Source organism: Coffea arabica, chromosome 8c (assembly GCF_036785885.1).
Source record: "Coffea arabica cultivar ET-39 chromosome 8c, Coffea Arabica ET-39 HiFi, whole genome shotgun sequence".
NCBI classification, from domain to species: domain Eukaryota; kingdom Viridiplantae; phylum Streptophyta; class Magnoliopsida; order Gentianales; family Rubiaceae; genus Coffea; species Coffea arabica.
The window spans coordinates 36,596,974-36,613,342 of NC_092325.1; the positions used below are offsets into that span (position 1 = coordinate 36,596,974).

A 16,369-nucleotide genomic window follows, 5' to 3' on the forward strand; every position below is an offset into this window, starting at 1 on the left:
ATGAGAAAATAAAAGGTTAAATTGATGATTAAATTCACTATATTATGTCTTATTGACTAAGAAAATTTCAAAAAAAAAAATATCGCTAATTATGAAAAAAAAATATAGTAGAAAAGGTTTACAACTACTGAAATTGATAAAAATTTATTATATCCAATCATAATATTTTATTTTATATTTTGCTCAGATTTTGTTATATACACTAATTTGACACAATATAGAATATTTCCTCTTTTTACTGTCACAATCCAAGTAAAATTTGCAACAACTTAGTTTAGATATGATAATCTTCCATCTTCAAAGTTCAATAAACGTTTAATTGTTTTGTATATAATAAACATTTTCTACAACTAGCAATTGGTTAATTATATTTATTATACGGTTTCATAATCAATATTATTGAGTCTGTTTTTGTATTTCACATCGGATGTTTACAAAGAAATTTCTCCTTGTGGTGGTTATAAATATAATAGGTTTGAATGAATTTAAGTGTGCTAAGGGCACCAGTCTAAATGCTGTATGCACCAATCCAAGAGAATTTTAAGGGGCCCACTAGGGGTGGCAATTCGGGTCCAAATCAGGTTGGCGGGTCAGGTTCGGGTCAACCCGCTAGAAAATCTGTTGACCCGAACCGACCCGCCAACCCGTGACGGGTCAGGTATGCTGACCCGAACCCGAAAATTTCAGGTTGACGGGTTGGCGGGTAGACCCGAAATGACCCGAAACTTAATTTTAATTTATTAATTTATCACTGTAATTTCTAATAAAATCAATTTCTCACAAAACTAATTACATAATCAAGTAATAAAAATTTATATAAGTAATTCCAAACCAAATCTAAAATAAATTAAACACCGTAAAAGTGTTTTATCCCAAACAAAATATAAAATAAATTAAAACAGTATAAAAGTAAAAAATAATATAATATATTATTTGTCCAAATATAATAATTTCAACTTCACACAAATTAAATAAATTCATTTATGATTAAGTAATTAATGCCTTTGAAAAAAAGAATAACTTAGGTTAGTTAGATAAAATTATTTTTATATTTATTAAATTATTTTTAATTCGTAAACGGGTCATATCGGGTCATATCAGGTCACCACGGGTTGACCCGAAATCGACCTGTTTTCTTTTCGGGTTCATCGGGTCCAACCCGATTCTGACCCGAATTCCCAAAACCTCAACCCAAACCCATTAATTTCGTGTTAGGTTCGTGTCGTGTTTTCAGGTCGTGTCGAAAATTGCCACCCCTAGGGCCCACCCACGCACCAGTTTGAGAGCATCAAACCAAAAGAATAAGTTATGAGCCTTTGGACCATTAAACATTTTGTGTTATTTAGACTCTTTTACATTTTTAGTTTTAGGTGCTTTTTGGGTTTAGGAATTATTTTCTAGAATTTTATACTTTTTCTTTTGTACTCCCTTCCTGTTATGGTAAATATGCTACCATCGGACAAAACCATGTAAAATTTTGTCTCTCTATTTGATTTATTTGTTCTGTTATTGTCATTATTGAGTTGTTAAGAATCCTATTATTCTCATTTGTCAATTTTTTGGAATCAGACCTAACAAATATTATACCAACAACTTAGTTTAAATACGATAATTTTTCATTTTTAGAGTTTTCATAACTATAGAATGCACAATAAACTTTTAAATGTTTTATACACAATACAATTACCAATTACTTAATTTTGTTCATTATATAGTTTCTTTGTTTGCAGAAAATTTTATTATATTAAAAGTTTTGTATCTTAGAAAAATATATTAGCGTGCAAACCACGTAAGTTATTACTAGTAGAAAATAAAAGGACAACCCAATGGATTTGGATCAAATTGCCAATCTTGCTTGGTAGCTATGGCCTTGTTTGGATTGCCTGTTTCCGTCGAAAAATATTATCGTTTTCCGTGATCACATTTCCCTATCACCTTTTTCCCTCACATATATCAAATCACTACAGTAATTTTTTCATAAAAAATGACGGAAAATGCAGTCCAAACACAACCCATGGCTTCTATGAGTTGTCACCTCATGAAATTGGCTCAATCTCAGTGAATAACCAACATCAGTTACATCATAGGGCAATGACTTGACTCAAGACAAGAGTCATGAAATTTTTCTCTTGAGAAATTAAAAGGAACTATCCAACGGGTTTGCACCAAATTGTCCTTCTACCAGTTGTTACTTCATGAAACCTGGCTGGTTCTCACTGAATAGCCAGCATCATAGGGCAACGACGACTTGGACTTGACTCAAGAGTTGGGAAATTTATGTTCTCATGAACTTTTTATTCTCCTTAAGTGGCGAATTGTCATTTAAGTATACTTCGACGATTCCAACACTACAAGTAGCAGCACTAGGTTCTATTAACGCCCCCCCCCCCCCCAATCACCACCACCACCACCACCACCACCACCACCGACCTTTTGTTCAGCGTGTTATTTTGTTGATAGTAGGAGTGTCATATAATTAAGGAAAAATTGCGGACACTTCACGTAAGGTTTGTGATATAATTAAGGAAAATCAAGAAAATAAAGAAACTTTATTTTCATGCAATCGGAGGAATTTCAGCCCAGAACAAGAAATGAGAGAGAACAGTTTCCAGGAAGTGGGATAAAAAGGTTCGAGCCCAATGCAGTCCTAGAAGGACAGCAATCATGCAACCTTTGAGCCACGTTTCCCACGCAACATTGGACCTATAAGTAGAGGATTTGTGATTTTTGCTCAATCCCCTCAAAATTTTCGTGAATCTTCTGTGAAAGCATTAATTAATAAAGGGAAAAAAAAATCATTTCTGACGATCATGTCTGACGATCGAATCTATTAGCTTGTAACAATATGATCAAATTCACTCCATTCATTGTGTTATACTTCCTCCGTTCCACTTTGATAGTCCTGTTTTCCTTTTTCGTCTGTCCCAAATTGTAGTCCACTTTCCAATTAAAGAATGTAGTTGTATTTTAATTTTTCTAAAATACCCTTATTCAATGTAAGTTGTTGTTACTATAAACCTACCTCATTTAATGAGAGTTGATTCTTGTTTTACCATTAATTCAAGTTCCCATAAAGTTGTACCATATTTAATGTAAGGGTATTTTAGGAAAATAGCAATCTAAATTTACTTTTCCAACAAAGTTAACTATTTTTTCTTAAATTGTGTGAAAAAAGAAACAGGACTATCAAAGTGGGACGGAGGGAGTAATTTGTTTCTTTGATAGGTAGGATTGGTCTTGATTATCACGCAAGAGTATATTCAAATGTAAGCTGTTTTGAGAGTGAGCGAAAAGCTCTTCTCGAGTTTAAGGAAAGTCTAGTATTCTAGTACAAGGCTCGAGAACTTTTTTTTTTTTTAATCATTACCTAATTTATTTTTGCTTTGCTCAAGATATTTCATGGTTCTTTTGAGCACACCAACATCGTCACTAATAAAGCAATAATGTGAACTTATACTAAATTTTCCAAAAAAAATATGGCTAAATTAAATTGTTCTGTTCGTTCAATTTGGATTAATTTGATCTGGGATTTAATCGAGGGCCCTCATCGCTTGGATCTTTCAGACTACCAGAGGAGAATTTTTGCACGCAGAGCAAGGTAAGTCGAAAGCAACAAGTGTTTGAGATTAACGGGGTGTAGAGCAGAAGACTTAAGAATCAAATGTCAATCACCTTCTGACGCATTCAAGGCAGATAAGAACCTTCACAAGCTTCCTGAACCATCTCTATCATCACGAGTTTCCTGAACAAGTTTCTTTGTTTTCAACCAAAGAAAAGAAATCACACACACCATGTTTTGCAGAAGCATAAGAATTTCAGATGTTATCTGCCTTAGGTAGTAGATCATTTGCTGATTTTCCTTCGACAAAGTGGTTGCTACACTAAGGGCCAATTAATTTGTAAAATATCAAGTTGTTGATTGTTAATTCAGTGCATGATGTAAGAAACATCATCCCATTCTTCATCAGCTTGAAAGATGTTATTCTGTATGATTGCAGTTGACATGGTCTAACTTAGTTGCTTCTTGTAAATTATTGCAGCTAATTCGTCAAGTGCTTATCCCAATTGAATGGATTGAAATTGTTAAACGCAAAGACCATGGCAAGCAGCACCCTGTTAGTGTCAACTAATTAATAATTATAACACTATTGACAGAAAATTGAGGAATACAAGTCATCGGCATCTTATTGCACAGTAATTCTCCAATTCCTATATACATAACAGTACCATTGAGGAAGTTGTCACAACCACTACCCCTTCAAACACAACTTTATTCCCAGTTGAATCAGTCAGTTCATTGCAGATTATTTCTCTTTGCCTTCAAGAGAATGGAGTTTGGAAACCACACTTCTTTGAGATTTTTGTTATCATCAGTAAATGTTTTGCTCTTCGTCATTGTTGCCATGAATTTATCACCAAATGCTTCAGCTGCAAGATTTTTGTCTAATGAGACTGATCAGATTGCTCTCTTGGAATTCAAAAATAAGATATCTGATCCAAATGGAGTTCTGAACTCATGGAACCATTCACTTCACCATTGCCAATGGCCAGGAATCACATGTGATGCTCGCCATCAAAGGGTCACAATCTTAAATTTACCAGGTAAAAGCTTGTTTGGAACCATATCTCCTCATGTAGGAAATCTCAGCTTTTTGAAGTTTTTCAATCTCGAGGAAAACCAATTCCATGGTGACATTCCCCAAGAGGTTGGTCGCCTGCTCCGGTTAAGATTTCTTAACCTGTCAAGTAACATCTTGACGGGAGAAATTCCAGTTAATCTGAGTCATTGTTCAGAGCTCAGGGCCCTAAGCCTGATCCGGAACAAATTAGAAGGAAGAATCTCAACTGAGTTGGGCTCTTTAAAGAAGCTTGAGACCCTCCAGCTTGCTGTAAATAATTTGACAGGGGAAATTCCTTCTACAATTGGGAACCTATCCTCAATCAAGCAATTATCCTTCACCTTTAACAATTTGGAGGGAAATCTTCCAGAGGAGATAAGCTTATTAACCACCTTGTTTTTCCTAGCAATGGGATCAAATAAGCTAACAGGTCAAATACCTTCATCCATGTATAATATCTCTACACTCACTTTCTTTACTGCACCAGATAATTTTCTTTATGGGAGCCTTCCAACCAACCTAGGTCTCAAGCTACCGAATCTTCAGATAATAGGTATTGCTGGAAACCGCTTCTCTGGAAAAATACCTGTTTCAATTACCAATTGTACTAAGCTTGAAGTAATTGATCTTGGTGATAATAAATTTGAAGGCCATGTTCCATACAACCTTGGATATTTGCTGAATCTTAGAATTCTGAGTCTGCAAGGAAATCTCTTGGGTAGCAATTCAGCCGGTGATCTAAACTTTCTTGTACCTTTGACAAACTGCAGCAATTTAGAAATACTCTCTTTGGCTAAAAATAACTTTGGTGGTGAATTGCCTAATATTCTTCATAATCTCTCATATCAGTTGACGCATTTATACCTATCAGAGAACAAGATATCAGGAGCCTTTCCATCCGGAATTGAAAATCTTGTACATTTGTATATACTGTCCCTGGCAAATAATTTATTTACAGGTGTCTTACCAAGTGATGTTGGCAAACTTCAGAAACTGGAGGTAATGGTTCTTGACAGGAATATGCTTTCAGGACAGGTACCATCAACCCTCTGCAACATAACCAATCTATATGTTCTGAACTTGTCCAGCAACAACTTCCAAGGTGACGTTACTCATAGTCTTCGGAACTGTCAAAGTCTACAAATGCTGTTTATTTCACAAAACAACTTCAGTGGAAGTGTATCCCCTCAGATCTTTGGGTCATACATATCGCCCACAATTCTAGATTTATCACACAACTCATTGAGTGGTTCCCTACCCCTTGAAGTAGGAAAATTGGAAAACATTCAACGGCTAGTTGTCTCCAGCAACAAATTTTCCGGAGAAGTTCCTTCAACACTTGGAGATTGTTCAAGCATGCAGTACCTTGATATGCAGAGCAACCTTTTCAATGGAACACTTCCACCAGCTTTGGCTTCTTTGAAGGGCATCCAGTTTTTGGACCTTTCACATAACAACTTCAGTGGGCAAATACCAAGAGACATAAACAGGTTGGTGTTTCTGAAGTTTCTGGATATTTCTTATAATGACCTTGAAGGTGAAATACCAACTGATGGAGTTTTTACAAATGCAAGCCAAATAAGATTGGTAGGAAACAGTAAACTTTGCGGAGGCATTCCTGAGCTGCAACTACCATCTTGTCTTGTCAAAAGAAAGAAGAAAGGAAAACGTCTGCTAGTACTAGTTATTCCCCTGGTCCTCATAGTAATACTAGTAATTTCTGTCACATTCTTTTTGTATCATGTTTTACATAAAAAAAGAGATAAATCTGTGAAAGAGTCCTTGATGATGCCCTCAGATCCGATTGAGAAGATATTAAGAATTTCTTATCATGAACTCTACCGTGCTACGGAAGGATTTTCATCCACCAACTTAATTGGATCAGGAAGCTTTGGAGTTGTGTACAAAGGAAAGTTAGATCAACACCAAGACAAGGAAGTTGCTGTAAAAGTTCTTGACCTTCAAAAAAATGGGGCTTCCAAAAGTTTTGAGGCTGAGTGCAAAGCATTGAGAAGCATTCGCCATAGAAATCTTCTCTCGCTCTTAACTTATTGCTCAAGCATTGATACCAAGGGTAATGAATTCAAGGCACTAGTCTACGAATACATGCAAAATGGAAGTCTCGACATGTGGTTACATTCAGAATTAGCAGAAGCAACTAGATCAACAAATCTAGACCTTCTTCAGAGGATAAATATTGCAGTTAATGTGGCTTCTGGTTTGGATTATCTTCACAACCACTATGAAGTTACTATTGTTCATTGTGATCTGAAACCAAGTAACATTCTTCTTGACAATGACCTTATAGCTCATGTGGGTGACTTTGGATTAGCAAAGCTTCTTCCTAGAACTGCTGACATTGATTCTGAGCAAGAAACTACCAGCAGTGCTGTTGCACTAAAAGGATCCATCGGATATGCAGCTCCAGGTAACAATTTTGCAATAGCTAGAGTAAATGCATTATATATTCTCTAAATATTCATGGTACAAAAAACACAATTATCCATTTTATCCTGTATCAAAAAAGAATTATTATGTTTAATAGCTACTTTTTGAAAATAATTTCTAATTAAAACTAGTAAAATAAAGCCATAGTAAATATAAAACTTGACTCTGTTTGGTGCACTATTCGCGTTATGACTGAGAAGTAGAAGCGTATTCAAGAAAATCTCTAACTAACTTTGGAGGGTTAAACGTTCATAGAAACTCCAAAAGCCCTCATCTCTCTGAGTACAAAAGGAAAATTAATCTGCTCAACCTTGGGGAGGATTCCCCTTCGCTGGCTCCACATAAAGGCAGCAATTTGCTTTGTCCTAAATGATTCGTTTTGATTTTCTTTTAAGTTTACAAAAATCCCTAAAATTGAAAAAAAAAATCTGCCATGTTTTTCTCGGATTGCAATTACATTGTTGAGAAAACAATACTTCAGAGCATGGGATGGGGCGGCAAGTATCAACTGAAGGAGATGTCTACAGTTTTGGGATCCTCTTGTTAGAGATGTTCACAGGAAGGAGGCCAACAGATGATGCATTTGTGGATGGCTTGGATTTACATAACTACGTCAAGATGGCTTTGCCAGAGCAAGTTTTGAAGATTGTGGACCCTTTACTACTTTCCAGCGAAGCAGAAGAAAATAAAGTCGTGCTGCAAGCTGCTTCAGAAGATGAGGAAACAAATCATGGTAAAAGAGCAGTGGAAATGAATGATGGAGACATTGAGAGTTCCTCAGATGAAACAAACAACGTGCAAAAATGCCTGATTTTGATCCTTAAAGTTGGACTTGGATGTTCTCAAAAATCACCAATGGATCGTATAGACATGAAGGAAGTCACAAGAGAATTACATTTCATCAGAGATGCCTATCTTGGAGTTAGAAATCGATGAGCAAAGCAGATTTGAAGAACCTGTTTATTATAGAGTTGTTGCATTTGGTTCTTCTAGGATCAAAGTAGGTAATATTTCAATGTTTCGATGAATCTGGAGAATTTCTCAAATCTAGCCTTCAAGAACCTGCAATCAGAAGTAATTGGAGCAAAATGATGATGGAAAGGATTAGAGCTTTGAATTAGAGAGGTAAACAATGTAGTATACGAGTGAATGAGCCTTAAGAGTATGTTTCTGTACCGTATATTTTTCATGTGAACTGCAGATAATGAAAATTTAACTGCCTGTAGAGAATTATATTGCTCTTTTGTGCATCTAAGTGGATTTGGTTTCTTAACTTCCAGGTTCAGGACTTTTAGTCATTTACAGTTCTGACAACGTGCAGTCCAATAAGAGCTTCAGTACTAGAATTCAAACGTTTATCCTTTTTATAATACATTGCATTGATGCATTATCTGCTAGAGATACTTTAAGCTTCCATAATATATATTACATACATAGTTGAATAATCTGGTTTAGATTCTAGAAAGAGTTTCCCGAGTACAATAATCTTGCAGAGAACCTCCTTCAAGGCTTTAAGACCGACAACCATACAGACTTATCACTGTTCTACACATATTACAGAATTGTTCCAAAAAGTTTCACAACCATCACATAAAGCCATGGTACAAGAATACATGGTAAGTGCATTCGCAAGCCTGTTATTTTTTCCCGAACGAACCAAAAAGCCTTTAAACCACTAGGAAATGCCTAGCAGTACTATCTAATCACTAAATAAGACCTCAAACAATGCAACAAAACAGGGCAAATGCTTAGTTAGATGTGTATAATTGGTATTTGAGCACCACTCGGCTTAGCCAAATAGCAAAGATCCCCCCAAGCCTGCAAAGATCATTGAGTAAAAGTTTTTGATCAGTCCTGGTATGATTTGTCCCGGCAAAGACCCCCCAAGTATAATTTTTTAACTAACAACAAGAGCTGACCAAACCTGCTGGACGATATAAAATGACACCTTTATTTTATGTCACGAATAGTTTGCAGGAATGAAGGCAAAACACCTGCAAATTCCAAAGAGAAAAAGTGAGAAATATAAAAACTGGAAACCTATCCACCCGTGCAATAATAAAGGATCAAACATGCGAACTTTTACGAGGATGGAAGAGGAGGAGGGAGTCAGAGTAGAAATTGAGTCCGCATAAGTTGAAACTTACGTTCGCATTGTGACTCTACCGTGTTGGTTTCTGTCATGTGACTTTCGCATAAGTGATCGAATGAAGTGGAAACTGGGAAGCTGCAGTTGCCTTTCCAAATCCCATTTGCCTACACAATTACTAGTACTTTCTATAATTCAAGAAGACCCTGTTAGGCCTTCGCTCTTATGGATCGTCCTGGTTTGATCCTGATAATTTTCTCAAATTCGTCAGCTCTAGCAGTGTCCATCCATATTCCCAATTCTAAGTTGTAACCAGTACTATTTTTTATTTTCTAGTACAGTAAGCTTACTACCTATTTTTCTATACAACCCACTACTTAAATTTGGCTAGCATTTGCAAAGAAAAAGGATCGTAACATAGAGATAATCAGAACAAAGACTAGCAGTCACTGGCGGATCCAGAGCTTAGGATTTGGGGGAGATTTATGAAGATGTATACTTAAGGGGCATTCTTACATTTTTGTAAAAAAATTTGGGGGGACAAAGTATAATATTCACAGGGATATAAGTGAAATTTTTAGTACATCAAAGGGCGACCAAATGACTTTCAAAATCTTAAAGAGTCAAATCCTAATTTCTACGAAGATCTATGTGAAACATTTACAAATTTCAAAGGGAATACAGAGGAATTTGTAAAATCTTGGCGAGGGGACGGGTTCCCGCCGCAACCCCCCCACTCCCCGTTGCTAGGCTGCTAGCAGTGTTCGCGTGCTGGTGTATTGCATGAACCCTAAGAGGAAGGAAGATCGGAGTAGAGCTCTTGTGCTGCTCTTAGCAAACAATTATATGTTTGCAACACCATTGCTAGAAAAAAGAAGGAAAGTGAATGCCTATGTAACTACTAATTTATAGGTGGCATTTCTCCACTGTTTCTCAACTCTTTAATTGAGAATTGATTCAAACGAAATTCATCTAATTAATTGGAGATTCTAAGGTCCTTCTTTAAGTACTGTACCCTCGAGTTAAATTCATCGTTGAATGGTAAAATAAGTATTTTTTTTACCTTAAATTACAATAATTTCATTTATTTAAAATATGTAGCAGTATGAATGAAAACATGCCTTCCTACATTGTAGATGCCTCGCATAAGGATCAGGCTTATCTCAACGGACATAAAAAAGAAAAAAGTGTTTTCTACCAAAAAAGAATATGTAACACTATCATTATTAAGGGAATTTTTTCTAAAGGCAGCATAAAATTCTCCTAATCAATTGATTGTAAGTTAGTAACACCTACTTACCTTGCTAACAATTAAGCATTAATTTTGGGTTCATTGTTAACATCTACATATTATTCCTACTTTTAACTTATTCTAGGGGAGGACTTTACTGGTCAATTTAGGATTGTAATCGAGTCGAGTCAAGCTCGAGTATCGCCATACTCGAGCTCGACTCGACATACAAAAAAGGTGCTCGAGCTCGAGCGAGTAGTATTATTGGAACTCGAGCTCGAAGCTTGCTCGCAATACCATACTCGAGCTCGACTCGACATACAAAAAAGGTGCTCGAGCTCGAGCGAGTAGTATTATTGGAGCTCGAGCTCGAAGCTTGCTCGCAATACTCTAGCTCGACTTGCATGGGCTCGAGTCAATAGAGCCTTATCGAGTTCGGTCGAGCTTGAGTTACTAAATTTCATTTTCTTAATAATTTTTGTGAGAAAAGACATTATTGCCCTTTTAAAATTTTTATACGATTTGAAACATTTCGTAAATTCAACAACTCTTCTGGGTATAAGAGTAATTTTATATTAATAATATATTAAATAATTAAAATTAAAAGGCTCGATAAGGCTCAACGAGCCTTCGAGCAACACTTTTGGATGCTCGAACTCGACTCATTTAGCTTATTGAGCCGCTCGAACTCGACCCGAGTTCGAGTTCGAGTCATAGGAGGTTAAACACATTTTTTGTTTTTTGGATCAATCATCAATATCTACATGCTACTATTGTTTTTACTTATCCTATGGGAGGGTTTTAAATTATTATATTATTATATTAATATAATTATTGTGCAACTCGCGGTTGAACCACTCAATCCATGACTGAACATGTGATCCAGTCACTTTTCCAGATTGAGTTCCAGACTGGGTTTAATAACTATGGTGTGAACTCCTAACGAGCAACTATGACTACATTTGAAGCTTTACCTAGTGGTTAACTCTCTAAGGCTAGCTGGTTTTCACAATTAAGCACTTGGAAAGCCAAACATTATTGCATGAAAGACTAGAAATCAGATCGAGGGACTCTGTGGTCAAGTAATAACTAATAAGCCTAGGAACTCGGGACTCTAATAGAAGCTTTCTCGAAAATTCTTGGATTGATCAGTGTAGTTTTGTGATGCCTTATTAGGAGCTGTGTTTTAAACTCGGACTAGATCAGCGGGTTCAATTGGTTGAACCGAAAATCGGGTAGGCATTCGGTTCAAGTTGTCTTAAAAAATAGTGAAACAAAAACTCGGTCAAACTCGAACCGGAAACTTGAAGAACAGTTTCGAATCGGGTTTTTTTCCATCTTTTCCTTTTTGACCTTTTTGTTTTCCTTTTTTTGATTCTTTCTTTTAGCTACTCCCAAATCTCTTCACATATCCTACCATAAATATTTCTCAAACAACTCCAATGGAAGATCTAAGTTAAAAAAGAGATAAAACATTAAAAAAAGAAAGTAAAAAAATTCACCTAGAAATATTTTATCAATTTTATGATTTGACCCCTAGAGTACTAGAAAACTATTATTACACCTAGAAACATTTTAGAATTTATAGCTATAGCCCTAAATTCTTGTATTACTTTTCAAATAAGCCCTCCAATTTGGTTCTAAACTTGTTGAATATGCATTAAATTATAAATTACATAAATTGCTACCTAATTATACTACATTATTTTTATTTTCTTATAAAGTATTTTAGAAACATCAAACATACATTGAACCTACATTTCTTTGTATTAATATGTTTTAGAAATTTTATATAATATATTAATTTTTAAAATTAAATATATTTATGACATCATAATGATATCATCCGATTCTTGAATGGGTTTGCCTGACCCTGACAGCAGCCGAGTCGATGGCCGGTTCGAGTTTCAAAACATTGATTAAGAGTAAGAAAAGGATAGATCATAGGCTCCGTGCTATAGATGTCCCTAGCAACCCTATTCCTTGAACTTGCCCTTTAACTAGATAGACTCTCCGGTGGAAATTAAAGGTGCCAGGACCAAAACAGATAAAAAGTAGAAGTTAGAGAAGTCGGGGGAAAAGTCGTTGTGTAGGGTTTCATTTCGTTGTTGATTGTCCCCAGTAATTTTTAGACTTAATTGCATGTTGCCCCCACTAATGCGGATTAAAGTAGCAATTGCCCCTTGTGTAATCAGAAACGTACACATTGCCATCTGGTGATAAATGGTCAGACATTTTGATTAGACTTTAAGGTTAAGAGGTGTGAAAAGAGAATCATGTCCTCAGGTATACAATTGGATAATTTATTTGAGATAATTACTATAGTACTTTTTGTGATATGATGCACGTAAGATAAAAAGGTGATTGAAATTTGTGAAGCAAATTATTTATTTCAAATCATCTCAATCTAAACACACCCAATGTTTTGAGAATTTTATTCTGGGAAAATCGTGTTGCTATACATTTTTAAGTACACATAATTTACACCAATCTTATCATATGAACACATACATTCACATTTATAGCATCCCTTGCATTTAAATTCTTTTTCAAATTAATAACACTCTTACCAACAAACTAATAGTTGATGCTTCTCTTGTCGAGTGCCCACTAAGCACCTATTAGCCAAACCCAAAAAAGTATCATAATGTCCAAGAGCTGGTAATACAACTAGAGATGTAATTAAAGAACTACATCCAATTATTGTTACTAAATAAATTTTGCATTTTCTTATGATAATTTATGATACACAAATAGTTTTCATATGAAAATAACAATATCAGAAGGAATTATTTATAAAGACAAACAAGAAAAAATGGAAGTGAGATATTTTCTTATGAATATTTATTTTCCACTTTTCTATAATTAGTAGTAAAAATAGAATGCTTTTTTACAAAAAAAAAAATATCGGTATATATATGTATGTGTGTGTGTATAATAATCAAGGCCCTGTTTGGCTAGTGAGTTTTTTGGGTATTTGTCTAAAAGTTTACTGTAAGTTACTGTAGAAGTTTTTAAAAAAATTTTTGAAATGTGTAAATTTTTGAATATTTTGAAGTGTATAGTTTAAAAACTTTGAGAAATTTTTTTGAGGTTACTGTAGTTAAAGTTTTTAAAAAACTTGTAGCAGACAAACTTGGCGAAAAAAACTCAAGTGCCAAACAGGGCACAAATAATACCAACACATATGCATAGAAAAGTGCACGGGGGCGTGCATGTGCACAAGTATTTCAATTTCAAAGAAAGAAAAATCAAAGAGAAATATATAGACTATATGTATAATATTGGTATAATTCAATAGTGAAATATATTCTTTTACTTTTTTTGTAAAAAAAGTATTCCATTTTTAATAATACTCTTCTTATTAAGAATAAGAAAGATGGAAATTAAATATTCATATAAAGAATTTAACTTTCATTTTTATTTCTTTCTCATTATTAATATTTCCTTCTGATATTTAAATGATATTGGTATTTTACAATGAAAAGTATACAAATAGTTTAAATTATCATAACTAACTAAAACACTTATTTAGCAAAAGTAGTTCGTGTAGTTTTATGATTATTTCTATTTACAGCTATGTCACCATTCCCTGGACACCATAATTTTCTTTAATTAAAAAATTATATAGTAATACCGTTTCCATACGATAAAACTATCAAAGCATTATGTATTCAATGGCGTAACAGTTTCACACTTCTACTTCTCATAGAATTCTAGGCCACGCATTCGGCCACTTGCTTGCATGCAGTAATTTATGTATTTTCTGATTACAAAAGAGAATATGCTACTCAACTCATATTGCAGGGGAAAATTGCCACTAACCCTAATTTTTATTTCAAAGTTGAATACAACATGTCATATACGATAAATATCTGCTATATATTTCCTTTTGGGTATAAAAGTTTGCATGTCAAACTCATTCACCACTTAGAATTTGTTTTCCTATCTCTAGCAACACTTTCGCTTAACGTGTACGCCAAATTGACATCATGCTATCAATTTTCTCATTTCATGATGTACAGTTACAACGTCTGCAAAAAAAAACTTTCACATCCATATAAGTATGTAACAATTTTTTTTAGTATATGTAGAAGAATTCGAACATGGGCCTTTCATTTACACTTCCTCCTCTAAACTATTTAACCCATCCTCCCTCCCCGGTATAAGTATCTAACGTATTTAACCTTACTGTGCCCAAAAGTTATTAAGTGCGTAAAAACTGTAAATGCATATCAAAATGGGCTTTTCAGGATGTAACTCAAAAAAAAGAAGTGCAATGAAGAGAAAAGTGTGCAAGTATTGAGGTTGAACCGAGACAACGGTGAAAAGATCGAGATTCAACCGAGAAATTATTAGACAATTGGTGGAGCCCAAAATGATTCCCAATGTCATCGATGACCCAAGCCAAAGCAGAGTTACCTTTTATCCTCCCTTAAATCTTGTTTGAAGTACAAGTAGAAATTTAATAATGGGAAAATTGTAGAAACCTCCCCTGAGGTTTCTAATACTAGCACTCACTTTCTATTTAATTTAAGAAATAGCACTGACTTCCCTTGAACTTACTGATTCTTTGCATATTCAATCTAGGCTAGAAAAAGTGCCATTAAAATATTATTTTAGGGAGTGAGATGAGAAATTTGTACCAGATTTGCCATTTATATTACATGCCAAGTAGTATTAGCAAAGGAATGACAAAAGCACTACAAATTAATTAACAATTAATAAATTTTAAGGGATGTAGTTTATGGGTAAATGGACATTACTTATTCAAAGTACCAGCTCTTTATGAGCATTTCACTCTCAATCATTTAATTATGATAAATACATCAATATTTGTAAGCAAAATTCAAAAAGTGTTACAGTAATATTCTTACAAAAATCAATAGGTTATGTATTTAATATAAATTAAATATTTTTAAAAAAAGAAATGGTCCATAAAGTATAAATTCTTTATGACTTTTGTCCGTTACATGAACAAGGTGTCGGCTCTTTATGGGCATTTTATTGTGAATCATTTATTTATATTAAATAAATAATGTTTGTAACTAAAATTGAAAAAGTGTTACACTAATAGTTTTATTAAAGGAAACTGGCAGGTTTTGAATTTAATAAAATTTAAATATGTGAAAGTAAAAAAAGAAATTTTCCATAACTTACTAGTTCTTTATGGGTTTCCTCCATTACATAAACAAAGTCTTAGCTATTTATGGGCATTTTACTTTGAATCATTTAATTTATATTAAATACATAAATGTTTGTAAATAAAATTCAAAAAGCGTTACACTAATATTTTTACTAGATGAAAATTGGCAGGTTTTGTATTTAACATAAATTAAATATGTGAAAGTTAAAAAAAAAAGAAAAGAAATTGCCCATAACATACTAGCTCTTTACGGATTTCCTCCATTGCATGAACAAAATACTAACTATTTATGGGGATTTTATTCTGAATCATTTAATTTATGTTAAATACATAAATGTTTATAAATAAAATTCAAAAAGTGTTACACTAATATTTTTACGAAAGAAAAACTGGTAGGTTTTGTATTTAACATAAATTAAATATGTGAAAGTAACACTTACAGGTAGTTTAATTAGTTTAATTGGTTACTTAATTTGTTGACAAAAAATAAGATTTCTTTTGCAAAATTTGTTCATTAGGTTTCTCCAAATAATTAGGGTAAAAAGGTAAATTTTCACAATCTTTTGTTAGCAAATCTGGCACAAATTTCTCATCTCACTTCTTAAAATAATATTTTAACAGCACTTTTTCTAACCTGGATTAAATATGCAAATAATCAGTAAGTTCAAGAGAGGTCAGTGTTATTTCTTAAACCACGAGGGAGATGAGTGCAAGTGTCAGAAATCTCAAGGGAGGTTTCTGCAATTATCCCTTTAATAAAAGCAACCACCACTGTTTAGAAAAAAAGATAGGCCATGCCCTCTTCTCTTTTTCTCTCTCTCAAGCGCGTGGAGAAT

General features: G+C 34.1%; 1 protein-coding gene across 1 annotated transcript; it reads left to right on the plus strand.

Moving 5' to 3' along the window:
* Positions 1 to 4,328: 4,328 nt before the first annotated feature.
* On the plus strand, positions 4,329 to 8,003 carry LOC113706053 (putative receptor-like protein kinase At3g47110). The gene is made up of 2 exons (XM_027227946.1): positions 4,329 to 7,047; positions 7,549 to 8,003. Exons 1-2 carry the CDS (start codon positions 4,329 to 4,331, stop codon positions 8,001 to 8,003), a joined length of 3,174 nt encoding a protein of 1,057 aa, XP_027083747.1.
* The last annotated feature ends 8,366 nt before the right edge of the window (positions 8,004 to 16,369 follow it).

Coding starts and splice junctions, on each gene's coding strand:
- LOC113706053 (XM_027227946.1), top strand. CDS start 4,329: ATGGAGTTTGGAAACCACACTTCTTTGAGATTTTTGTTATCATCAGTA. Junction 7,048..7,548: donor CATCGGATATGCAGCTCCAG/GTAACAATTTTG, acceptor ACAATACTTCAG/AGCATGGGATGGGGCGGCAA.